This window comes from Geotrypetes seraphini, chromosome 15, assembly GCF_902459505.1.
Source record: "Geotrypetes seraphini chromosome 15, aGeoSer1.1, whole genome shotgun sequence".
NCBI classification, from domain to species: domain Eukaryota; kingdom Metazoa; phylum Chordata; class Amphibia; order Gymnophiona; family Dermophiidae; genus Geotrypetes; species Geotrypetes seraphini.
Window position 1 is genome coordinate 60,664,541 of NC_047098.1, and position 27,793 is coordinate 60,692,333.

At 42.1% G+C, this 27,793-nt stretch overlaps 1 protein-coding gene across 1 annotated transcript in view; it reads right to left on the bottom strand.

Moving 5' to 3' along the window:
* Positions 1-966: 966 nt before the first annotated feature.
* GUSB (glucuronidase beta) overlaps positions 967-27,793 on the bottom strand; it is a 44,442-nt gene continuing 17,615 nt past the window's right edge. The window contains exons 7-12 of the mRNA XM_033922252.1: positions 26,089-26,267; positions 24,310-24,456; positions 17,787-17,871; positions 13,730-13,906; positions 7,550-7,685; positions 967-1,514 (exon numbers count right to left, since the gene is read on the bottom strand). Of these exons, the coding sequence (XP_033778143.1) occupies positions 1,363-1,514; positions 7,550-7,685; positions 13,730-13,906; positions 17,787-17,871; positions 24,310-24,456; positions 26,089-26,267 (876 nt within the window). The 3' untranslated portion in view covers positions 967-1,362. The remainder of the gene's footprint in view (positions 1,515-7,549; positions 7,686-13,729; positions 13,907-17,786; positions 17,872-24,309; positions 24,457-26,088; positions 26,268-27,793) is intronic.

The following is a 27,793-nucleotide window of genomic DNA, read 5'->3' on the forward strand; positions in this document are numbered from 1 at the left end:
AAAAAACAAGTTTTAATAAAAACCACCTTTTTCCTCTTTTGGTATGATGCATTTATCACCAAAACACCTCAGTAGCCCAGTTCAGCTGTTGTGCCTTGAGACTGTCTTAAAAATAGAATTCCGAAGTGATTAACTTCTTGTGTGTACAATGTACAGTATATTTAGCAAGTTGGTTTCCTTTTTCATTCCTATCAGATCTGCAGGAAGCGATTTATCACATCACAGGGTGAAAAAGGTAGAAAATTTTATTTTATTTTTTTTAATCTTTATTAATTTTTCAAAACTAATACAAAGTGCCAGGAATTATACAGACTTTAATAATCAAAATAAGCACTTATATTCAATCAATAAGAATGCAGAAGAAAACATTCTCTACCATCCCATCCAACATATTTAATCAAAGAATAAACCAAAAATCCCCCTCCCCACCCTGTCCTGGATGTGTATAAAAATAAATAAAAATTAAAACAAAAGACAACTATAATGAATTAACAAAGGATGTCAACGGGCCCCAACATATCAGCATTCATCTTTTCATATCTGTAGCCTAAACATAAACTTGCTCACCAAAAAGGAAAATTAAGGCGGTCACAATTTTTCCAATTGCGAGTTACCATTTGCATAGCTATCCCTGACATAATTAGGAAAAGCCTGCATTTGTAGCAGTCCATGGGGGGCTTAATATGCAGCAATTTTCCACATATAACTACTTCATACGTCAATGGAATTGTTGATTCCAGTATTAATCTGTCCCCATATTGACTTCCAGAAGTTGAGCATCAAAGGACAATAGAACAACAGATGATCCAGTGTCCCAATTGGCTAGATGACATCTATTAGATTTGGAACTGTCTAACTTGTGTAACCTAACAGGGGTCCAAAAAGATCTATGTAACAGAAAAAACCATGTTTGTCTCATAGATGCTGACGCTGTACATCCCAACCTCCAAGTCCAAAATCGTGGCCATCGAGAGGCAGAAATATACTGCTTTATCTCAATGCTCCAAATGTCTCTAAGACTATTTTTTGGTTTCTTATTCAAGAATTCAGAAATTAATTTATATCACTGAGCGGCCTGATGCCCCAGCAAATCCGTCTGAAAGCAGAGGACCTGCAAGCTCTAATGATTTTTGAGATTCTGAATGGCCTGTTTCAACTTCAGCCACCTATAATTCTGAAACTTTGCAATACCGAATGATTGTTGCAGTTGTGAAAAATCAAGAAAAAAAAAGTGGAAAATTGATTTAGCACATCACAGGGGGTGGAAAATTTTATTTGGCTTCCATCTCCCATGGCCACTCACAGCAGTTTCTAGTTAAAACTGAAATTGCCATTCACTTGTGCAAGCAATCTTCCTGTACATTAGAATCGTGTTGAGTTAAATGGAAACGGAGGAAAACAGTTAGTTTCATTCACTAGCTTCCAGTATCGATCTCGCAAGCGAAATGCAGCAGCTTTGGGCTGCCGCTGGCGTGTGAAAATCCCTTTCTTGTTCCCCATGACACGAGAAATAGCTGCAAGAAACAGAGTGAGATGCAGGGATGTTGTTATTATCAGGAGTTCTGTAGTAGAGAATGACAGAGGGACACATTTTTCCCCATCCCTGTGCGAACTCATTTTCCTCCCTTGTAAGCCCCATCCTCATCTGCACAAGCCTCAAACACTTTAAAATCATAAGTGTTCGAGGGTTGTGTGGTTAAGGCAGAGCTTACAGGAATGGGGCAGGGACAGCAACAAAACTCATAGGGATGGGATGGGCAAATTGAGTTCCTGTGGAGATGGGAACAAGTTTGTTCCCATGTCATTCTCCATTCTATAGTGCATACATAACACTTTGGAGAAAGACACAATGGACAGTCTCCACTGCTTGGAGCTTACAATGAAGTGATTCTTCTCAGACACTAAATTTGCAAAAGATTGCTGAAATGTAGGCATAGGGCTGCTATAGTTGTGCATGTAACTGCTGTTATAGTGTGTCTGCATTTGTGTCTGTCTTTAGGTCTGAGCACTTAACAGCAGCTTACATACAGGTACTGACATTTTCTTCGTGTGGCCCCAATCCATGTTCTTCCTCACTGAACACTGAACAAAATTGTTTAGAAATTCTATTTTGTTCTTGTCCACCTCAACATGATCCTTGGCTTTAAGGTTGTCAGATGTTACTGGACCCCTAGACTCACTCCCAGGCCTGCCCCCAGTCCCCCCCACACTGCCTGCTCTCGTTGGGCAGAAGGAAATGTGCGGATGCCACACGATGTCACGCACACTACACGTGACATCACCACGTGGCATGTGCGGATTTCCTACTGCCCGACACAATTTAGAGGAGGCTTTTTAAAACCTGGACAAAGTGCTGGGTTTTGAAAAGCCATATGGTCCCCCGGACATGTTTGGGAAAATCTGGACGTCTGGTAACCCTACTTTCCCTCCCCTTGTAGTCTATAACTGTGCTTTTTGCATTTCCCCTTAACATACTGCCAGGGCCTTCCCTGTGCAGCCGTGTCACTGATGATATCATCGGTGATGCGGCAGAGGGAAGGCCCCGGGTAGGGAAGGCCATGAAGCAGCCTGTTCACTGTTGCCCACCACTGATGTGTGGAACAGCGGTGGGGGGGGGGATTGCTTCATATTATCCGTTCCACAAAGATCTCAAGACACTTATTTCAGAAATGTTATAACATACTGAAGAAAGGCTTCTTTCCTCTATTTTCCTCCATTAGCTGTTCCATTTATGCCTTTATTCTTCCTAAGTCTCTCTTAGCTCCTCTAGATAATGTTGTCCTTCTTCCTTCTTTTCCTGTGATCTATTAACGAATGCTAATGTTTTTGCCCTTTCATCTACTTTTGAAAACTACAGCTTCCTCCTTTTCCTCTTACTTTTCATTAAATTCCTCACCATTTGTTGCTTTTCCATTTATCAGCTGTTCTATTTCCCCAAAATTTTCAAGCTCTATTAAATGTCTCTGTGAACTTCAGCTTCTTGGTCAGTTTCCTCTCTAAGGCAGCAACAGTTTGAAAAAAAAAATGTATCACTAACGTCTCTGCACCAGGCCAGTGCAAAGATATTAAAAGCCTTGAACCCTTAAAACTAAAGCTCAGGCAGCTCTGGCTGCCACCTCAAGATTTTGATAATTAAGTTAAAAACTCAACAACTAGGATCATCACAACACTGCCCCTTTGAGAAAGATCCTGACAAAAATAAAAAGCTTAATTGGATAATACATTTAGAAATAATAAACCACGTCTCATGTAGTCTTACCTGGATAAATGGTCTATTTGACAATTATTCACTCTCCCTCTGGGTAAAAGATAGTTTTTGAGAATTCATGGATACAAGCACCTATTGTTTGGCTAGGCAACATCCCAGCTTGCCTACTTGTTAAACTGTCCCTATTCTAAAGACAGTGTAACCACACTGTTCCTTAGCATAGAAGTCACAAACGCCCTGCTATTTAGCACTATTTAACTGGTCTGAATCAACCGCTAACTAGTTAAATACCGTGTTTCCCCGAAAATAAACCCTAGCATGATTTTCTAGTTAGGTCTTACTAGAAGCCCTAACCCCCAAAATAAGTCCTAGTTGGATTGACCCCCAAAGCCCCTCCCAAATGTCTCCGACACTCCCCGATTCGCTGGCAGCAGCGCTTCCCCCCCACCTCGTGCAGCATCTTTCCTTCCCTCTCACCCATCCCCTTTCGCAACATCTTTCCATCCCTCCTTCCCATTCCGCACATCAGAACCCCGCCGACCCTCCCACCTCGAGGCCAACGTACCTCTGTTCCACACATCAGTGGCGGCAGCACTGAACAGGTTGCTTCATGGCCTTCGATGTGCAGCCGTGTCACTGATGATATCATTGGTGATGAGGCAGAGGGAAGGCCCCGGTAGGGAAGGCCATGAAGCAGCCTGCTCACTGTTGCCCGCCACTGATGTGTGGAACAGCGGTGGGGGGGGGGGGGGATTGCTTCATATTATCCGTTCCACAAAGATCTCAAGACACTTATTTCAGAAATGTTATAACATCTGAAATTCAATTTGTTCAAGGATGATCTGTAATTTGTTTCTTTGTTAATCATTTAAAGCTCTATTTTATAGGGAAGATGTGGCATACAAGAACAAAGATTAGATTAGACCTAACGCAACATTACTTTCAGGATTCTGCTGCATGGGGGGATAGGTGAGAGATGATCGTTGTACACACACACAAAAAAAATAAAACATCCCCTGAAAATAAGCCCTAGTGCATTTTTGGACCCCAAATTAATATGACAGTGTCTTATTTTCAGGGAAACATGGTAGCAGTTTCAGTGTGAGATAACCAGTTCTCCCACTGAATATTCACAATTAGCGCCTACCACTAAACTGGCTATGTCACGCGACTTATCTGGTTAGGTGTGGGTACCTGGTGCCAGACTGGGTAAGATTAGTGGATAAATTAGACCACATAAACAGCAGTCCTCTACCTGCTATAACTTAACCAATTAAGCTGATGATATTTAATGGCTGACGGGTTAAGTGTTTAGTGGCCAAAAATCCCCTGGATATTCAACGGTGGTCACTGCAAAACGACCCTGCATTGAATACACTGCACAACAATTTTTTGGTTAAGTCTTGATTCCTGAAAAGTTTTTGGTGATTATGACAGGTACCAACTTGGTATGCTCAAATATGGTTTTGGTTTTACTGCATCACGTAAGAACTATGAGAAATAGACATTTTTATGTTTACTGACAATAAAATATATAGTCAAGTTTACGTTTCGCACAAGCGACTAAATGAAACAGAATTAAAAGTGTTTTGCTCCCGAGTTTCTTTTATATTCAGTGTCTGGTGCATCACGTTGTAGCATCCAACAATAGTCGGCAAGCATTGACGGATTCCAATTGCCCTGGTATCGTTTCTCCATCGTAGCTATGTCTTGATGAAACCTTTCACCGTGCTCGTCACTCACAGCACCGAGATTTGCGGGGAAGAAGTCCAAGTGTGAATGGAGGAAATGAATCTTGAGTGACATATTGCACTTCATTCTCTTGTATGCTTTGAGAAGTTTGTCTACCAGCTGAATGTAGTTTGGGGCTCTGTAATTGCCCAGAAAATTGTCAACAACGTCTTTCAAGGCTTTCCAGCCAATTTTTTCCGGCCCAACTAACAGATCTTCAAATCGCTTGTCACTCATAACATGTCTGATCTGGGGGCCAACAAAAATACCCTCTTTGATCTTGGCATCAGTTATTCTTGGGAACATCTGTCTTAAATAACGAAAACCTTCCCCTTCCTTGTTCATTGCTTTCACAAAATTCTTCATGAGTCCCAGTTTAATGTGAAGAGGAGGCAAAAATATCTTTGTCGGGTCAACAAGCGATTCATGTGCTACATTTTTCTGTCCTGGAACTAACTTTTTACGGAGTGGCCAGTTCTTTCTAGAATAGTGCGACTCTCTGTCTCGGCTGTCCCATTCGCAGATGAAACAGCAGTACTTTGTATAGCCAAGCTGCAGTCCTAGTAACAGAGCAACGACTTTGAGGTCTCCACAGATATTCCAGTTATACCTGGTATACTGGACATACTTTAGTAACATTTCCATATTCTCATATGTTTCTTTCATATGTGCTGCATAGCCAACAGGTACTGAAGGATAAACGTTGCCATTGTGCAACAGAACAGCTTTCAGGCTTAACATTGACGAATCAATGAAAAGACGCCACTCTTCCGGGTTGTGATCACAACCAAAGACCGAGAACAATCCTTCAATGTCACAACAGAAACAGAGACTGTCGACTTGTGCAAAAAATTTGGTTATATCATGATGCCGGTCTCGAAACACAGAAATTTTCGTACCTGGTGATAGCAAACACCATTCCTGCAGTCTCGAACCTAGCAGCTCAGCTTTTGCTTTTGACAGACCCAAATCTCTGACCAAATCGTTCAATTCGGACTGTGTTATCAGATGTGGATCGCCTGATGAGGATGGTTCAAAATCCGGGTCAATGTCACTGTTAGAACCCTGCACTGCAGTTTCTTCATCTGGTTCGTCTAAGGTCCAATCCTCTGGTGGTTTCGGAACTGGAAGACTGTCATCATGTGGCATGGGTCTCATTGCTGAAGGCAGATTAGGATATTCAATTGACTTCTTGTTTTTGGCAGAGAAACCAGACACATTAGTCAAACAGAAATAACAGTCCGTCACATGGTCTTTCTGTTCTCGCCATATCATCGGAACAGCAAATGGCATCGTCTTTCGAGTACCTCTGAGCCAGGCTCTCAGACTAACAGCACATGTCGCACAGCAAATGTGAGGCGCCCATTGCTTGTCTTGATCACCTATTTTGCAGCCAAAATACAGATGATAGGCTTTCTTTACAAGGGCAGTCATCGAACGTCTCTGAGGCGTAAGTGTATATTCCCCACAGATATAGCAGAATGTGTCGCGGCTGTTACGACACCGACGAGACATATTGCCCGACACCAAAACGTCTATAGCATCAAGCTTACTTACTGTTATATTGCTACAGCTACTATACTACTATACTTTACTATACTGATACTATATACACACACGGACTATCTATATTAACCAAATGAGCAGGATCGGTGTATGGAAGCCACCATTATAGCATGGTGAGACAGCGCAAGCTCGTTCAGACCTGCCCAGACATGCCCAGGATGTCATCTTCCATAAAACAGCTTCCAACCTGGCTAGATTTTATGCATGGACATACCCAGGCGGCACAAACCGTTGTTGATAAGACACTTATGGGAGAAAAAATTGTTTGCATCCAAATATAAGAAAAAATCACGACAAAATTGAAGATTTCTCTGAAATGGTACGTGATGGGTAATTTTTGATGTAATATTCATGATCAGCACCCAAAATTCTATAAGAAACACCCAGCAGTGTTCAGGAAGCAAAAACTTTGTTGTGCAGTGATATCAAAGTGCTGCCTGCCACTGACTGAATACTAGAGGAGAAAGTGTGGGAAAAAAGGGGCAGCACGTGGCTCATGGACTTCCATCTATCCACCCACCCCTCTGTGTGTGTTTCTTTAACTTAGAGAAGGGAAGGGACAGCTTTGTTCACAGCCTTCCCCTGCACTTCACCCCTCCAGAAGTAGCAAAGGGAAAAATACAAGGTCTAGTTCTCTCCTGTCCTCACCAGGCTGCGGCTCTAAGCAGATAACCTGATGTATGTTTCATGAGAGCTTTCTCAGTAAATGGGGCTGGGGTCAAGATCTAAAAATATCAAAATTCCCCCTGTCCTGGTGGCTAGGGGCTTCAGATAAGCCTGGTAAAATGAGATGCCAATCACTAACTATTCCACTCTCTTCTCTACAAACCGTGGGGGAGTCGCCAACCTCTCTGCACAAAAATATACAAGGAGGGGTCTAGTGCTAATCACTAGGGCTGTTTCTGTGCATATTGGGGCAGATGCCTGGTTGCATTTCAGAATAGATGCATTCTATGCTGCCGGGAAAATAAGTATTGAAATGCATCACGGAATCTCCCTATGCAATACCAATATTCTGCTTTTTTGTCCAAGGGCATCACTTACACTGTTGGGTCATGAAATCAGCAAAATTCCAGATCATTTCTCCAATCATATAATTTTTCCTTTTCTCATCAAAAACAGCATGATAATGCTTCAACACAGCTTCTTGGTACTCCTCTGAGAACATGACGGGAGGGTCCTAAAACCAGAAGCAGAGAAAGCAATGATATATGGGCATAATCGAAGGTAAGGAGATGGTGGAAAAACTGGTCACAACAGTTTGACAATGTACCTTTCTATTTCATCTACATGACACTTCCATTTAGATACAAGGCACGGCTGCAATTATTAACTGCTATTCATCACTAAAAAGCAGGAAGTTTATTTTAATGCTCAGTCTGCTTCACAGCCACTATGGAAATGCAATAAAATACCCAAGATGTGCTCTCTCTAAACCCTGAAGTGCTACTCGGTTAGAAGCTTGCTGAAACCAAAACCAAACTTGTCTAAAAAGTTTCACCTGAAACCAACACTGCAGCCGAAACTCAGCACCTGTTTTTGACTGGAGTCAAAACTGAAATAAAAAAATTCAAGTTTGGTTGTGTGAATATGTGAACCAGAGAGGGCTACTCTGCTAGCTAAACCCACAGTATCCAAGCCAGAATATAATAATTTACATAATGAAAAATCATATTTTAGCTTCAAGCCAAATAGCCTCCACCTACATGGACTGCTGCTAATAAAAATGAACAAAAAGTCATATAAAAACATAGAAGATGACGGCAGATAAGGGCCATAACCCATCAGGTCTGCCCACTCTACTGACTCACCCCCAAGTCTACTATCCTAGGGATCCTACTCCTGGTGACAGGTTCCCTTGGCTTAACCCTCTAAGGGATCCCACTGGGCATCCCATTTGCTCTTAAATTCTTGCACGCTGTTTGCCTCGATCACCTGCACCGGGAGCTCGTTCCAAGGATCAACCACTCTCTCGGTGAAGAAATATTTCCTGGTGTCACCATGAAATTTCCCGCCCCTGAGTTTGAGCGGATGCCCTCTTGTGGCTGAGGGTCCTTTGAGAAAGAGAATCTCTCATGGTGCTAGTACAATGACTGACTATACCATATTCTGAGTAAAAGCCGAGTCATAACTCCACAGGCTAATTTCTAAGGAGCTTATCATCCCAAATTTACAGACTTAAATTTCAACTAAAATTTTCTATCAAAAGCACTCTTATTTGCCACATAAACTATTAAGAACATAAGAACTGCTGCTGCTGGGTCAGACCAGTGGTCCATCGTGCCCAGCAGTCCACTCCCGCTCCCGTAGTGGCCCTTAGGTCAAATACCAGTGCCCTAACTGAGTCTAGCCTTACTTGCGTATGTTCTGGTTCAGCAGGAACTTGTCTAGCTTTGTCTTGAATCCATGGAGGGTGATTTCCCCTAAAACAGCCTCTGGAAGAGTGTTCCAGTTTTCATTACTCTCTGGGTGAAGAAGAACTTCCTTACGTTTGTACGAAATCTATCCCCTTTTAACTTTAGAGAGTGCCCTCTCGTTCTTTCGACCTTGGAAAGGGTTAACAGCCTGTGCAAGATCATAACGGCAATCGCAATACAAAACAAAAAAAAGGAATACAAAGTGTATCTTTTCCCCCAGGACTAACTTAAAATTCCTAGTGATCCAGTGGTATAGTCAGGGCATCCATTTTGAAAGCAGAGCTGGAATAAGCAGGAGTAATTGGAGATCACTCCTACCCTAACTATACCCCTACAGATTGTAAGATAGAACCAAAGAGAACTATGGAGGGTGGTGGAGGGGAGGGAGACAAATGAGACATAGCATAATATTTGGCTTCCACATGGAAAACACATGGAGGGGCATTTTCGATATGATGTCTAAAACAGAGTTTAATATGCTCAAAAATCAAGCCACTATATCTAGTACAAAAATCTAAATCACAAATTTCAAGTACTAGTATATAATCCCAATCCTGGACCCACTCTCGTATAAATGTGGAGTATATACTACCGATTGAACCAACTGGCAACCAGTTTTTTCAACCAGTTGTTCAAGCTACAGATGAATTTAATCGTGAGCTTACAAACAGCTAAATAATACTGCACCTTATAAACGCTTACCATCAAATCCAACTGAAGACGTAAAACAAGAAATTGATCAGATGTTAACTCCATTATATAAACGGAATATCATTACACGAAGAGAATATGAATACCTGAAGGAAAATCATCCAGTGACCCCTAAGATATATTTCTTACCCAAAATTCACAAGGATTTAATTTCACCTCTGGGATGCCCAATTGTTTCAATGAAGCACTCTATCTTAGAACCATTATCAAAATTCTTAGATGTTTTTTTGAAAGAAGAAGCAGTGAAAGTTTGATCATACATCAAAGACACTACCCACACGTTATCTTTATTGTCATCTATAACGGATGTAGGAGAGGACTGGATGTTCATGACTCTGGATGTAGCTTCGTTATATACAATGATTTCAGCGGAAAAAGTGCTGAAGCTACTGGAAGACATATTCACTCATAAAATTTTACATCCATGTATAGCCCCTGAATTTTGAATGAAATTGGCCGAATTAGTACTTATGAAAAGTTATTTTTGTTTTTTTCAGCAAATTCATGGGATCGCTATGGGCGCATCGGTAGCACCTTCTATCGCTATACTTTATATGGCTGACCTGGAGGAAAAATATATCTATGGTTCTGAATGGTATAAAAACGTGGTTGTCTGGAGAAGATTTCTAGATGATATATTTTTTTATTTGGAAGTCTACCATGTATGAACTAGAAAGATTTATTGAATGGCTGAATGGACTGGACTGCAATATTAAGTTCTCTGCCACTATCAACACTAGGCAGATTGCCTTTTTAGATATTTGTATACAGAAAGAGGGCAATGGGCTGAACACCACCTTACATAGGAAGGAGACTGATTCCACAGTTTTCATCCTTACAGGTTAAGGAAAAGTCTTCCAATTAGCCAATTCCTCCGTCTGATACAGATCTGCTCTTCCTTTGCAGATTTCAAAGATCAAGCAAAAAGAATGAAAGAAAGATTTCATCAGTGGGGATATCCTAAGGATGTTCTACCTGTGCCAAATACGCTCAACGTGAATTACTGTTGAATTATCACGAGGAGAGGGCCAATCTCGATTTGATTTTTGTTCAGAAATATACCCCCCTCTCATCTAAAATTAATCAAGTCATCTTAAAACATTGGCATGTTGCAAGGATGGCTCATGAATACCCTGAGAAACCAATTTTTTCATACAAATGCACAAGAAATATTGGTGAAATGGTAAAAAAATAACATTCGACCACCTAGAACAAGCAACGGAGTGACTCGTACAACTTGTGGCAGATGCCAGTGGTGCGAGCTCTCTATGACAGGAGAGAGTTGGCGACACCCGGATACAGACACCAGATATTACACCTATGAGAATACCAACTGTGTAAGTGGTGTATTTAATCCAATGTCCCTGTGATAAGATCTACATAGGGCATACTATTTTTTCTATCAAAATTTGGCTCAATGAACATAAATCACGTGTACGAACGGAACGTGATACTGCCCCATTAGTAAATCATTGGCAGCTCATGGGAAACTCATGGTCCGATATCAGATGGAGAATTATGGATTCTGTGACTGTTGGGTGGGAGGGTGGCAATATTCAAAAAGCTTTAGCTGTAAAAGAACAGAAATGGATTTTTAAATTAAAATCTTTAACCCCAAAAGGTCTGAATGAGGAAATTGAGTGGCTCTCAGTCATATAAGAGGAGCCTCTGTGGCGACTTCACCCTGTAGCATTTTGATCAGTAGTAGGGGCATTTGGTTGCCAAGGTAACAACGCTGAGTTAATCTTCACAGCATTAGATCAGCTGAGCAGACACCTCAACGGGGGCAGAAAGTAAGTGCTATTGGTTGATATAGCACGTGCTGCACGTACAGACACAGCGTGGGTTCAGCTGGGTTAAAAGGCAGTGAATTCAAACCGTAGCCATGATCTATGGCGGATGGCAGCTCCCTCAAATGGTAAGCGCTGTGATATTTTTGTGCATGCTGTTATGTTTTGAACTCCTAAATAGCCTTAATGATGGACTGCGGTTTGAAGATGTAGGTCTTACCACTAAGTTGTGTTTGGTGCAGTTTTAGTTCCCCTCGACCCTGTCGGGAGAGGTGGCTTAATGGAAGATAGCTTTTAAAGTAATTCTTCAGTGCAATAGTTAAAGTGATGGTTATTTTAAGAATGAAGTTTACTTAATGACAAGAAGAATGATTAGATAAAAAATATATACACATACAAGAATTCAATAAAAGTTGGACCGATGGAGATGTGAACAACCAGAAGTATGCTGTGCCTGGTTGTATTCTGAAGGTCCATACAAAAATCTAAAAAATTTAAAAAACTGGTTGCTGGTTGGTTCAATCGGTCGTATATACCCCACATTTATATGAGAGTGGGTCCAGGATTGGGTTTACATACTAGTACTTGAAATTTGTGTTGTAAAACAGAGTTTAGACATTTTGCAAAACATGCACAAAACCTACCGTATTTTTCGCTCCATAAGACGCACTTTTCTCAGTGCGTCTTATAAAGCAAAAGGTACAAATTTTGTTACCCTCCCCGCCTACCATTTTAAAACCTGCCCACTGCACCTCCTTTCTAAACCCACCCACTGCCGCAGCCACACCACCTTTTTTTATCCCCTGCCCCTGGTCCGTCTGTCCGTCGTTCCCCCTTTTTTATCTGGTGGTTCAGCACCCTCGTCTTACTTCCTGGCCAGCGGCGAAAGAAATCAGCAGCACAGACATCAGGAGCAAGCTTTACACTCTCCTGCTAGACCCTGCGCTGCGGGACTCACGAGAACTTACAGCAGCCATTCGGAAAGCAGAACGGGCCGAGCGGGAGAGCGTAAAGCTTGCTCCTGACGTCTGTGCTGCTGATTTCTTTCACCACTGGCTGGGAAATGAGGAGCCTGGAAGAGCGAAGGCTGCCACAGCAGGCAGAGAGGGAGAGAAGCCAGCTGGAGCTGATAGAAGATTTTAAAAAGGTATGGTAGGGTGGGGGGGGGGGCTTGGCTGGAGCTGGCTGGCTGGCTGGTTTCGGGCTGGCTGGCCTTGGGGCTGGCTTGCTGGCTTGGGGCTGTCTGATTTTGGGCTGGCTGACCTGGGGCTGGCTGGCTGGGGGCTGCCCACCATTAGACGTGCCCACCACTTAATGTGCCCTGTACCCTGTTCCGGCCTACCACTAGACCACCAGAGGAGGGACAGGATACAGGGCACACCATTTGGTTCAGAATTTTTTTTTTCTTGGTTTTTCCTCCTCTAGAGGTGGGTGCGTCCTATGGTCAGGTGTGTCTTATGGAGCAAAAAATACGGTATATTAATATTATTTATGTTTTAGTTTGTAATGATTATGATTTCTTTAAAATTTCATTAAAATATTTATGGAAAAGAACATGCACAAAACTTCAGTATCAAACATGGCTTATGAGTCTATATAAAATGCTAGCATGACTCCTGCAGGAATATGAACCCATGTACATTTTGAGAGCTGGTGTAAATAAATACTTATTTTATAAAGTATAGGCCCAATTCTATATATGGTGCCTAAAATATTGGTGCTATGCAATTCTATAATAGTTACGTGCACCTTATAGAATCACGCTTAGTGCCTAAGTTGTGCACACACAACAAATATCGCATAACTTAAAAGAATACCCACGATCCTCCTCTTAACCACACCCCTTTTTAGATTCATACACTAGAACTGATGCACAATACTGGGCAGTGCACCTACCAAGTTAAGCGTGTAACTTCCAATTAATGCCAATTGTCAATTGTGTTAATTACCAATTATTGACACTGATTAGGTCTATTAGTCAATTAAGTTGTGCAGATTGGAGGGGCCCAGCACTTCCCACTGGGTATCTGCCACCGAGCTCGTAGCCTGTTCACTACTCATCCCGCCCCCCTTGCGATGTAATTTCCTACTTCAGCAAAGGCAGGATACAGCAGAGAATAAGCTGCTTCCTCCATGGTAGACAACTGGTAGGGTGTGGAGGGGGGCAAGAGCTTTATTGCCTGAGGGTGGGGCTTAGCCTGAGGGTCAGGGCTTGGAGTCTTATTGCTTGGGGGGAGGGGCCAGATCCCTGTCAGTCCATCCATGCATATGTATGTGTGTTCAAAGACCTGGGATCTACCACTCACACTGTGAAATCCGCAGATGGTATCAGTTCCATATTCACTCTGGATTATGGGCTTCTTGTATTTTTCATACCAGTTATCCAACTCTGTATTAAGCTGCAGCTGAATCACCTCCAGATGACCAGGGTCATGGTACCAGGAAAAGTAACTGTTCACACAGATTACATCCGTGTATTTTGCCTGAGAGAGAGACAGTTCAGTGTTACAATAGCACATCAACTTCTATAGTGTGTAAATACTGATGTCTCTAAAGTGACATTTGAATTCATTCTTTAAATATCAGAATCAGAAAACATTGATGACTGTTGAATAATTTTCTACATTTAAAGTTAGGGTTAGTGTTGAGGAATTTTTGTTTTGTTTCTCAGAAAAGCTTTGTCGATTGGCCTGGTGGCTCAATGGCAAATGCTATGCAATGGATTTGAATCCCACATCAGTACTTTGCCTTCCAAGTTAGCTGGCGATTTATGGTACACAGTAGTTGGGTGCCAGAGAGAAACAAAGCTTGTGGCTGAGGACCATCACCATGATGGCTGGGTGAGGCGAGTGGGGAGGGGACACAAACTAAGTGAACAAATTCAAATGCCTGTGAATGAAGGCTCATTGCCCCAAATCCCAGCCTTGGTTCTGACTGAACTGGAAGGAGCATGAAGAGTGGCCTAGTGGCTAGAGCACCCTAAGGTTGTGAGCTCTCTGCGAGTCTGGACAAGTCACAGACAGGAAAAATACTTAAAAGTGCCCGATTATAATTCAATATATTGTAGACTGCTTTAGGTGAATCTCTTCATGAAACGGCAGTAAATATGTGTAAAAAAATACAAATATGTCATAGTACCTTCTAGGTGTTTCTTTTGTTGTAATAAGATCTTGGGTTTGAAATCCAGAGTTTGTTTTAAAAATACTCCTAGTGTTTGAATAGGTTAAAAGACTAGTGAACTGGCTTTCACACTTCCCTGTGGTGACACCTAGTGGCCAGATTTGGGGCACACACAGAGGGAAGAGCTGTCTTTTGCCCCTGGCTAAGGACAGTGGCATAGCAAAAGGGGGGGAGGGGGGAGAAGGTGTGGACTGCCCTGGATGCAATCTTGACAGGGGCGCTGACATCTCTCCTCCTCTCCACTTATCTCATGAAATGTTTGCAGGCGCAAGAAGCATCTTCCATCTCCTGCACACGCCGTCCTTTGCTCCCTTCCAACATCACTTCCTAGTTGCAGGACCAGGATGTGACATCAGAAGGGAAAAGAGAAACGACTGCAGCTGGAAAGAGGAGGGAGCCGGCCAGGAGGTAAATACCTGCGGAAGGGAGGCATGTACTTGGGGCACAGAATGGAGGGAGGAAAGGAGAGAGAGGGGTGTGTTGGGAATCAGGAGGGAGCACAAACTTCAGCCAAAGGATGAACGGAAGGAGGGAGGGGGCATGAATGTGGGACACAGAAGGGAGGGGAGCATGAAATTGAGCCATAGGATGGAAGAATGGAGGGAGTGAGGAAAGAGATGCTGAGGTGGGGGAGGGATTAGAAAGGGAGAATTGGGTGTCCGAGAGGGAGAGAGAGATATGCACATGGGGGAGATGAAGGAGGCCATAGGGAGGGAGAGAGAATTATTGGACATAGTGGTGGGAGAGGAGAAAGAATTATTGGACATGGTGGTGGGAGAGGAGTGAGGTAGAGATGCATGGGGAAGAGAGAGATGAGAGGGAGTAATGTTGGATGCTGTGGTGGAGACAGAATAGCGGAATGGATGGAAAGGGATGCAAGAGAGGCCTCAAGGAGGTGGAGAAGGTGGGAAAAATACTAGGATCCAAGTTACATACAATTTTGCCGTTACAGCACCCACCCTATGGAATTCCATGCCTAATTACCTGTGGGTAATATTTGTATTAGATCAATTCAAATCTAATCTTAAAACTTTTTTGTTCCAGAATGCTTTTGGATACTAACTGCCCTTCTAAGGACAAAACAATTCTCTTCAGGTTTTTACCCTCCCTATTGTTCTTCCCTTTTTATGTTCTTTTTTGCAAATATTGTAGTTCTTGCTCATTTCCTTATGTCTGGTGTATGTCCATAAGTCAAATTACTTGTTGTACTAACATTCCCTAGAATTGTCCAGCTCTGTTAATTTTATAATTTGGTTTTATTGTATCTATTCTACGTATTATTAGTATTGTACACCAGGCGGTATAAGAAATTTTTAATAGCCTAAGACTAAACTGTACTCGGGGACTGCATGTATTTGTAATTCATTCTATATATTTAAATTTTGTGATATACAACATCTGGACCCAAGAGCGGTGTTTCAACAAAACTTGCCTGTGGCACGGATCATATATTTGAACTAACTAATATATTATATATTTGAACTAATTAATATATATTGAACTAACTAATATATGTATATATTAGTTAGTTCAATATATTATATATTAGTTCAAATATATGCTCTCTGAAGCAGGCAAGTTTTGCTGAAACATTACTGTTGGGTCCAGACGTTTCTGCCACTTATCACTGGATGATTGATTAATAAACAGAATTTGGGCTTCATCTGTTGGTGATCACTGCCTCACTTTTTTGGACATCCTTTATACACCATGGACTCCCATGTAAACGCCAATGTTGGGGTCCAAGATTTTGACAGCACTATAAGAAAATCCATGTTATATGGGGCTCCAAAGAATAAATAATGGCAAAAAGAAAAAAGGAATCCACCCTTTCACTGCGTCATAAGCGGTCCCGTATTATATCGAGCCGTGTTAAATAAGTGTATTTATTGTGTATTTATGGTATAAGTGTATTTATGGTGTATTTAGCACCACTATCCTAACGGGTAACAGCGTTGAATATATGGAAAGTGTGGATACCACCCCTTTCCAGTCTTCCATGCCACTTTGACCCCCTATGCCATGGAGGATCCAACCTGAAAAGGGACAAGCTTTCTTCCTTTTATATCTACTCGTATTTTTCAAATGAGTGAAACATTCCCATTTTCTTTCTAATTTATATATAGTTTTTGAGCAGCTGAAGGTTGGGGGCAGGGCAGGACATGGGAGGCAGGGCATTGTTGAGGAGGTGGGGGGTCTGGTATCTCTTTTCTGCTTTTCTCTGTTTTCACTTCACTCTCTAATCCTCCTTCTGTCCTTTTGGTGTTTCTTCTCTTTTCTGTGTTTCTATCCATCTAGTCCAGCACCTGCCCTCTATGTCCCTGTCCCTATCCTCCCAAAATGTTCAGCCAATATCTGTCCCATTTCTTTCCCCTCCCTTTGCTTTTTTTTTTCTTTAATTTGCCTCCTCAAGTCTAGTAAATCTCCCCCTCTTGTCTCTCCCCCGACCAGTTCACCATTGCTCCATCCACCCTTCCAGCATCACTCCAGCTCCCCTCTGGGCCTCCACATACTGCAATGGATCATGACAGAGAGCCTGGCTGGTGGGACATTTCCTCCGTTTCATCCCGCCTCTCTACACTCCAGTGGACTGTATCAGACAGTCTAAAAGCTGCCACACTGGCCAGTGGGGCCTTTCCTGTGCTACATCCCACCCACAGGAAGTTGCATAAGAAATGCAGGGTACCCTTCCAAATGCTCTTATTTCAGAAACAATCTTTGGCTGAGGGCCAGGCACTAAGGCTTCTTCCAGAACCTTGCAATCAAGGGCCCTAAATTTGAGCAACAAGTGGCACTCCCTCCCCAGCCCCCCATCCCTCCCCCAAGTTCTGTGAATGCTGCTTCCCGACCTGGAAAGTAGAAGACCTGATTTTTGGAACTTTCTGCAGAACACTGACCCTGGGCCAGTTCAGCGTTATCCCTATTTAATCTGGGCTGCTATACATGTGGGTGTTATAAACTGATTGAATATGTACTTACACTTTATGTAATTTTGAAAATGAATAAAAATTTGGAAAATAAACTGATGTAAAGAAAAGAGAAAAACCATCACGTTTTCCATTGCAAAGTTAGTAGAAAAAGGGAACTCACCGAAAGTCTATTACTTTCGCTCCTTGTAGTGTATAGCTAAAGCAATGTTAGTTCGCAACAATAAAACTGAAACAGAAAGTAAGAAAAACTTACACCCTTGTCCGTTGTGTAATTAGAATTTGTGACAAAGGTGATTGGTCTGGTGGGGTCAATGGCTCGAGTATAAGCTATCACCGTCCTGTTCACAAATGACAAAAAAACCAAAAACAAACAAAAAAAAATAAGCACAGTCAGGGAAATTGTGAGGATACTGAGGTACAAGGATCAAACTTTGTTTAGAGGAAGATAGCAAAAAAAAAAAAAAAAATCCATTGTGCATTACTGGGGCGGTCTCATATTCACACACAAGTCTATAAAAATTGGGCAAAAAATATGCAAGACACAAAAGTTATGGGGGTAAATATTCATCCACCACTGCTTAGCCTTTTGCCACTGTAGCATTATGCCTAGAAAGGGAAAGCGATTGGGACTTGTATATCACCTTTTTGTAGTTTTACAACCAAACTCAGCGGTTTACATATAGGTACTTCAAACATTTTCCCTATCTGTCCCACTGGGCTCACAATCTGTCTAATGCACCTGGAGCTCTCCTATGTTTATGTACAAGACCTCAAAGTCCGATTCCTGGGCACAGTATTCTAGGGCAGTGGTTCCCAACCCTGTCCTGGAGGACCACCAGGCCAGTCAGGTTTTTGGGATAGCCCTAATGAATATGCATGGAGCAGATTTGCATGCCTGTCACCTCCATTATATGCAAATCTCTCTCATGCATATTCATTAGGGCTATCCCAAAAACCCAACTGGCCTGGTGGTCCTCCAGGACAGGGTTGGGAACCACTGTTCTAGGGCACGGCACAGTTAAATTGCTGGATGATTCTCGAGTGAAGAATTTCATCACTTGCTTTAAAGGTTTCTTTGCACGTTATTGTGGACCATAAAGGATATCTTTGGACCCTTGAGGAAGATGTGTTAATCGAAACATGGAATGTGTCGGGTCCTTGTTTCTTTATTACAAAGGTGGACCACCTTAACATAACGTTCATTGATTGAAATAAAGACTTGGCGTCAAGCCCATTGTTTCTGCAATATTTGTCCTTGATGCTCTAACCACACTCTCTCCTAGCTCATATCTCCTCCAGGTCCATATCCAGGCTCCAGCATTGAATTTCCAGGTTTATGGAGCTAGTTAAGTGCAATATTCAGAACGTAAACCTAAAGATCTGACTTTCATAAAGTCCTTTCTATTTATGTGATAATTCTAGGCGGTTAAGTACCATGTGCTGACTCCGCCCCTGAAATGCTCCCAAAATAATCCATTAGCAGCAGCATTAAATTACCGTAGTTAACCCTGAACAAGGGAGATATAGGGGAAGACCCACCGTATCACAAGCAAGCCAGATTGAAAGGGACACAAGAGGGAAGGAAATGCAAGAAAGGAACAGGTCGTAAACTCAAGTGTATGTACACATACGCAAGGAGCCTAAGGAATAACATGGGTGAATTAGAAGCTATGGCACAAAAAAAGATAACACTGACATCATCGGCATCACGGAAACATGGTGGACTGAGGAAAACATCTGGGACACTGTGCTACCGGGATACAAACTCAAAAAGGTGGGGGCATTGCCATATATGTCAAAGAGGGAATTGAATCTACTGGAGAGAACACACCATAACTAACGGATAAGTTAGTCTCTATGGGTGAAAATTCCGCGAACAAATGGACTGGAAATGAAGATTGGCATCTACTACCGACCCCCAGGGCAGTCCGAAGAAATTGATAGAGAAATGACGGACGAGATTAAATGCAACTGCAAGGGAGGCAACGCAGTTATCATGGGTGACTTCAACTATCCAGGAATAGACTGGAACCTAGGCATCTCCGGCTACGCTAGGGAGACCAAGTTCCTGAATGCTGTAGGCGATTGCTTCCTGGAACAACTTGTAAAAGAAAATACAAGAGGAAATGCAATTCTGGACTTAATTCTAATTGGACTGTGAGGATTGGCGCAAGGTGTAGAAGTAGAAGGTGTAGAAGTAGAAGGGATGCTGGGAAGCAGTGATCACAACATAATCTGCTTCGACCTGGATACAGGGGAGAAACATCGGTCCAGAACAACGGCCACAGTGCTAAACTTCCGAAAAGGGAATTACGAAGATGGTGGGGACTCATGGTGGGGAAGAAGATTGAGAAGAGGATAAGCACTGTGAAAATGCTAGAGCAAGCTTGGTCCCTTTTTAAGGACACAGTCACCGAGGCACAAAATCTATATATACTGCATATCAAAAAAGGATCCAAGAGGAAAAAGAACAAAGAACCGGCGTGGCTCACTGTAGAGGTGAAGAAAGCGATCAAAGACAAGAAAACTTTGTTTAAGGACTAGAAAAGGTCAACAATAGATAAAAACTGGAATAAGCACAAACAACATCAAGGCGGTAAAAGGGGCCAAAAGAGATTATGAGGAAAAAAATAGCCAAGGAAGCGAAAAACGTAAAGCTGTTCTTTCAATATATTAAGGGGAAACGACCCGTGAAGGAAGCGTTGGATGATCATGGAATAAAGGGAGTGCTAAAGGAGGACAAAGAAATCGCAGACAAACTGAACACATTTTTTGCGTCTGTATATTAACCAAAGAGGATATACATAGCATACCCATCAGACTATATGCTGGAAATGAAGACGGAAAACTGACAGGGTTGATGGTCAGTCTAGAAGAGGTATGCAGGCAGACTGATAGACTTAAGAGTGATAAATCCCCGGGACCGGATGGCATCCATCCGAGGGTCATCAAGGAACTGAAAGGGACTATATCTAAACTGCATCAACTGATAGCCAATCTGTCGATCAAATTGGGAAAGATTCCGGATGACTGGAAGGTGACGAATGTTATGCCGATCTTCAAAAAAGGTTCGAGAGGAGATCCAGGGAACTACAGACTGGTGAGTCTGACCTTGGTACCGGGAAATATGGTAGAGGTGCTGATAAAGGACCGCATAATGGATCACCTTGACAGACACGGTTTAATGAGGACCAGCCAGCACGGTTTCAGCAAAGGCAGATCTTGCCTGACGAACTTGCACTTCTTCGAGGGATTTTAATCTTGCTTGCCTCCTAAATCTTTCAGGCGCCAGAAATGCAACACTTTTGTATAACCTGTCCCATAAAAGGTCCTCCCAAAATTAGCTTTAATGTTTGCTGAAATGCTCACGTTTGTTTATTGATGTAGTTGATATACTGTACACCTTCTTTGAGATCAGGTCAAAGCAGTTTACATAGGTGATTATAATAAACAAGATTAGAAAAGACCACCATAAAATCAGTAGTAAAGGTCAACAAAAATAGAAGAGAGGGAGGGGAAAGGAGGAGGGATAGGTAAAATAGACATGTATTTATAAATGATCTAGAAACAGGGACGAAGTGCGAAGTAATAAAATTTGCAGACAACACCAAACTATTTAATGGAGTTGGGACTAAAGAGGACTGTGAAGATTTACAAAGGGACCTGAACAAACTAGGAGAGTGGGCGACGAGATGGCAGATGAAGTTTAATGTAGAGAAATGTAAAGTCTTGCATGTAGGAAACCCAAAGTACAGCTATACGATGGGAGGGCTGGTAATGGGTGAAAGTACCCAAGAAAAGGACTTGGGGGTAATAGTGGACAAGACAATGAAGCCGTCGGCACAGTGCACAGCGGCCTCTAAGAAGGCGAATAGAATGCTAGGTATTATCAAAAAAGGTATTAGAACCAGAACAAAAGAAGTAATCCTGCCATTGTATCGGGCGATGGTGCGCCTGCATCTGGAGTACTGCGTCCAATATTGGTCGCCATACCTTAAGAGGGTTCAGAAAAGAGCGACGCGAGTGATAAAAGGTATGGAAAACCTTTCATATGCTGAAAGATTGGAGAAATTGTGGCTCTTTTCCCTGGATAAACGGAGACTTAGAGGGGACATGATAGAGACTTACAAGATTATGAAGGGCATAGAGAAAGTGGAGAGGGACAGATTCTTCAAACTTTGGAAAACTACAAGAACGAGAGGGCATTTGGAAAAATTAAGAGGGGACAGATTCAGAACCAATGCTAGGAAGTTCTTCTTCACCCAAAGGGTGGTGGACGTCTGGAATGCGCTTCCACAGGGTGTGATAGGACAGAGTACAGTATTGGGGTTCAAGAAGGGATTGGATAATTTCCTGAAGGAAAAGGGGATAGAAGGGTATAGATAGAGGATTACTATACAGGTCCTGGACCTGATGGGCCGCCGCATGAGCTGACTGCTGGGCGTGATGGACCTCTGGTCTGACCCAGCGGAGGCATTTCTTATGTTCTTATGTACTGCTCAGATGTAGATAGGTCCAAAGAACTAGTAATGTCACGCAGGTGTTATTAATCCATAGGCTAATTCAAAGTTTAAAAAAAAATTAATTAATTCAGCCTTGAATTTTTTAAAGGATGATTCAGACCTGACATAGTTTTGGACTTGGGACATGATACGCAGACTCGGGAGCAATGCCAGAAAATCTTTTATTTTTTTAAATGGAAAGGGTGGAGGATGCCTGGAATGCCTTCCTGAAGAAGGTGATGGAGCCAAAAAAATTGATGAAATTCACAATGCAGCGGAATATAGAAACATATGACGCCAATTTTGAAGAAATTACACTGGTTACTCTTTGTGACTGCGCAGCGCTGCGTGTGTCTGGTAGCGCTAGAGAAATAATTAATAGTAGTAGTAGTAGTAATTTCTGTGATCCATTAAACTGTTTATCAAAACAACTCCTAGATCACATTTTAATCTTTTGGAGCTTTTATCGTCGTTGGTTTAAAAAAAATCCACTACAAATTCACCCCCATGTTCACAAAACTGCGAAAGCTGAATGCTCTGTGCTGTTCCCCGATGCTCATAGTACTCTCTGAGCGTCGAGAACGGTGACGGGTCAAAAGCGCGCGAGGACAAAGGCACGCCGACAACCGAGCGCAGGGCTTGATCGCGCCAAAGAAAAACCGTATTTTAAAGGGTTCTGACAGGGGGTGTGGGGGGGAACCCCCCACTTTACTTAATAGGGATTGCGCTGCCTCATGCTGCCATGTTGGGGGGGGGGGGCGTGAGGGGTGTAAACCCCCCCCCATTATACTGAAAACTTAACTTTTTCCCTAAAAAATAGGGAAAAAGTTAAGTTTCCAGTATGAGAGGGGTTACAACCCCCCAAACCCCCCACAACGCCAGCGCAATCTCTATTAAGTAAAGTGGGGGGGGGGGTTCCCCATCAACACCCCCCATCGGAGCCCTTTAAAATACAATTTTTCTTCGGCACGATCAAGCCCTGCGCTCATTTGTCTGCGCGCCTTTGTCCTCGCGCGCTTTAGACTATGAACAGTGCCAGAGCATTCAGTGTACCAGCCTGCGTTAAAAAATGCTTTTGTAGTTTTGTAAAGGGGGGGTTTATTTCTCAAAAAGCTCATGCAATCCCAATATGCTAATATAAAGGTTAATAATCCTCAGTGGGCAATTCTCTAGTTCATTAAATCAAGCATACTGTATATCCAAAACTGAAGTTCAAACAAGGCAAACTACAGCAAATACAGACTATTCAAATGTGAGCAATTATAACCCCCCTTTTATGAAGCCATGTTCGGCTTTTTTAATCGCCGGAAACGTCTGAGCTAATAACGCAGCAGCTGACAATAAAAAAAAGCCTAACTTGCCTTCATAAAAGTTGGGGGGGGGGGGGGGGAGAGGAGATAATCTTCAATCACTTAAGTCCATTCCATGGAGTTTCATCTGGGCCAATAAATTTGCTGCAATAAATCCCGACACAGAAGTTTTGCTTAACTAGTTGTGTCAGGTGAATTTGCCACATTTTCCATCCATATGCATCTCTCCAACAGATTAAAGTCTGATCTGTTTTGAGTATGAGCTGTCAAGTTAATTGAATCTTGTATTTTTAATGGGTATAACTAATGGGCAGACTGGATGGACCATTCAGGTCTTTATTTGCCATCATTTACTATGTTATGTCTTTTCTTTCTTCATTTCTGACTTATTGTAAGAATATAACCCCAGCAGTGCTTCTCATACAGTATTTTTTTTTTTCTTTTGAAACAATAGTACATGATCATTAATTAAAAAAATAGTAATTGGGGTTTTTACCGTTGCACTGAAAATGGTCTTAGCACATGGGAAATTCTCACTTAAGGGCATGCTAAAGCTATTTTCCTGCAGCTTAGTAAAATGACTCTTTAATCTTTTGTGTCAGGAGCCAAATAATGGAACAAAAACGAATTTTTCTAACTAGGAGGAACTCCGAGGCATGGTCTCATATGAAAGATGGCATTTGATCCCGATTCCTGATAATCTTTTCTGTTTTTACCTTCAGACTTTGTAAACCTTCCTTCCCTTGTTGCCCATTTGTGTCATGTCTTTGTTAACCCATCTCTGATTATTCCATTTGTTTTGATTTTTAATTATTATGTAAACCGTTTTGATTTGACTGTCAGTAAAGTGCGATATTTCAAATAAAATAACTAACTGTCTTTGCATCCACCATAACATTATCCAGACATTTGCATCCTCTCAGACGCTTCATGGTGTGGAGCAGTGGGGAGGGGGTTCACTTACTTGAAATAGTCGTCTGCTGGAGGCAAATGAGAGGCAGGCTCATTGGCGACAGACCACATCACCACTGCAGGTCTGTTCTTATCTCGTCGCACTAGTTCATCCATTACAACCAAATGATGCATCAGGGATTTGTTCCCAAAACTTTTACTGCAGACAAAAGGAGGACAGAGGATCTACTCAGAAACTCCTTCCTACAACCATCTTAAAATTTTGAAGGCAGGAATAGTTCAGCTGTTTGAATAATTAACTGTTTATGTTTAGTAAGGTACTTATATACCACCCTTCGTTATACCATCAAGGTGGTTTTGACATTCAGGTACTCTAAAATATTTTTCCCCCATCTGACCCAGCAGACTCACAATCTACCTAGGTACTTGGGGCAGACTAAATGACTTGTCCAGGGTCATAGGGAGCAACATGGGGAATTAATCTGCAACCTCAGGGTGCTTAGGCAGTGGTTTCTACCACTAGAACAAGGTAGTATAGAGAACAAAACAAAAAAACAAAGGAAATAAGGTGATACCTTCTTTATTGGACCAACTCAATGCATTTTATGAGGAGCTTTCAAAGGTATCCCTTCTTCAGATCAGAAAAAAGCAAATGTTGACAAATACCAGTATATATAAGGAAAAAATGAAAGCATTTTTGGGATAGGAAGAGGGAGGGGTGGATAGGCAAGAGACAGAAAGGTGGCAGAGCAGTTTTAAATGTTTTTTAGAGTGGGAAAGAAAGCCCAGATCTCTGTTAAGTCCTGTCTGGTAGGTGTCAAACACTAGTTTCCCAGTACCAGGTATATTGCTATATTCAGTACAATAAACATATTTATTTAAAAATGTATATTCCGCATACATATTAAAAATACTAAAACATGAAATAACTACTTCTGAAGTTACAGGTACAGGTGGGGATGGAGGAAATTACTTGAGGGGATGGAATGGATCTTAGCAGAGATAGGCAGGTAAGCCACCCAGAAAATTATGACCCTTGGTGCAGGACAGAAAATTTTAATAAACTTGGGAGCCAGGTATGGGTTAGATTCCAGTGGTGTGCCGTGGACAATTTTTGCACCTTGTGCCACAAGATAAAAAAATGTTGAAACATTACCGAAACACTTGACCACTCACTGCGTTGATGAAACACAGAAGAATGAGTGCAAATTGGCCCGTGCCCATGGGGCCTTCAGTTTGATTCATCTTTGGTGCCTAGATTTTAGCAGGGATCTGGGGGGCACACAGCAGGAACCCTTTTCTTCTCTCGCGGTGGGGAGAGAGCATGCTTAGTGTCAGTTATGCATGATCATTATTAGGTGCACCCATTGAGACCAGGTTTTTCTTGGCCTAGATATGTGCACCAGTTGTGCAGGTATAGGCACACAAGCGTATAACTTGCAGGATGCTTAAAAGAATGCCCAAGATCTGCCCCCTACCCACCTCAACTTTTCAGGTGTGCACACCGCAACTGGCACATATTTTTACAAAATTGCGCATTCTGAGTTCTGTAACTTTCAATTAGTCCCAATTACTGTCAATTACAAGGTGTTAATGGATAATTATCAATGCCAATTAGGCCAATTAAGTTATGCGCATACATGGGCTACACGCACCGAAATATGCATACAATTTTAGACACCATTTATAGAATTTAAGGGTAAGATAACGCTTAATTGAAAAAAAGCAACCCAGGGGACTGTTACCACCACGGCAACTCACAAGTTTTTTATATGCAAATCAGAACACATTGGATGCTGGCGATGGGCGTACGAACTGAAGGACTTCTTACCTATCTTTTATACCCACTCCCGGGCACTCATCGATGACAACGATGCCATATTTATCACACATGTCCATAATCTCCTCTGCATATGGGTAATGACTGGTTCGAAAGGAATTGGCACCCAGCCAGTACAACAGGTTAAAATCCTTCACAATCAAGGCCCAGTCCAGACCTTTCCCACGGATCTGGGAGAGAAATATGATCAATGCCACTGTGAAATAGGTCAAATGGAAAAGATAGCTAGAATCAGCTCACACTCTAAACCTGTGAGAGTAAAGGCCCTATAAAGTTTGGAAGTGTGTAAAAAATTACGCACAGAACTAAATCTCAACGGGGCTGAAGCAACGTCCCTTTCCCATCTTAAGTGGCCCAATAATACTGTGAAAAAAATATGCTGTGGATGAAACATCTCCAAATGTTCAGCTGTCGACAGTCTAGAAATCTAGGACCCAGAGGAAAAAACCTTTGATGAACTGGAACAAAGAGACAAACCAAATTCATCCAAAGGTTTAAGGTTCCTCCGTTATATATGATATGAAGAAGAAGGTAATTTTCAAAAAGGCCTCAAAATGATCAGCTGATCATTTTTTCCCCTCCCCACGCTCCTCTTTTTTTTTTCCTTTGAGGACTAGTGGTTGGCTACAAATGGTTTTTTTGTTTCTTGAATTATGGACCTTGTAGTTTGATTCAGCTTGCTCAAAACCAGGACAGCCAGTCTGGTACCACAAGCCCTCATTCAAATCTGGGGATTTTTTACTCTTTTATATCCTCTTCCCCCAGGACAGTAGAATATAATTAAGAGAAAGAGATTGAAACTTGTATGGCGCCTTTTTGTAGTTTTATAACCATACTTAAAGCTAAATTTATTTGGCTGGGGAAAGCTGCAAGAATTGCTTTAGTATCTTTACAAAAAACAATTGCAGCCAGGGGGGGTAAATTTTCCCACTTTTTATAGATACCATCAAGCCTATATTATGCGTCAGGGTATGTATTGGATCCTCCCCGAGCTCATGGAAAATCTTCCAGACTGGTTATGGTTGGTGTTCCATCGTTGGCCCTTTGCTTCGTCTGGATGATTTAAGAAGATGTTCTGAAGCTAAGTTCGCTGCCTTTATTTTTGGTTTTGGGAGTTGGCTGGGGGGGGGGGGGTTCTCAGAGTGGTCTCCTTGATTGACTTCACCTGTATTTCACTAGGTTATTTTGTGGTTTGACTCACAATTTTGATTTAAAGCACACACTAGGCACCCGATGATGGTGTGTAGGCGGGGGCATTGTTACCTTTGCCTGGTAGTGTGAAGCATTGGAGTATTACTCCCTTCGCTGTTTCCTCACACTGAGGATACCTAATCACTGTATTTATTATATTATTTACATTATATTTGTGTTGCATTTACAGAGGTTTTCTGTCATCGAGTTACCACTCTTTGAACCTTTTGACCAGTGCTGCCTTATTGTTGGTTTCAATTTTAAAGAAAGCATTATTTAATAGATCACTGCAAGACAGTGTTCCTCAACTCAATCCTGGAGTACCCCCTTACCAGTCAGGTTTTCAGGATATCCACAATGAATATGCATGAAAGAAGTTTGCATATAATGGAGGCAGTGTATGCAATTGAGTCTGCATATTCATTGTGGATATCCTGAAAACCTGACTGGCAAGGGGGTACTTCAGGAATGAGTTGAGAAACACTGCTCTAAGACACAGCAGGAA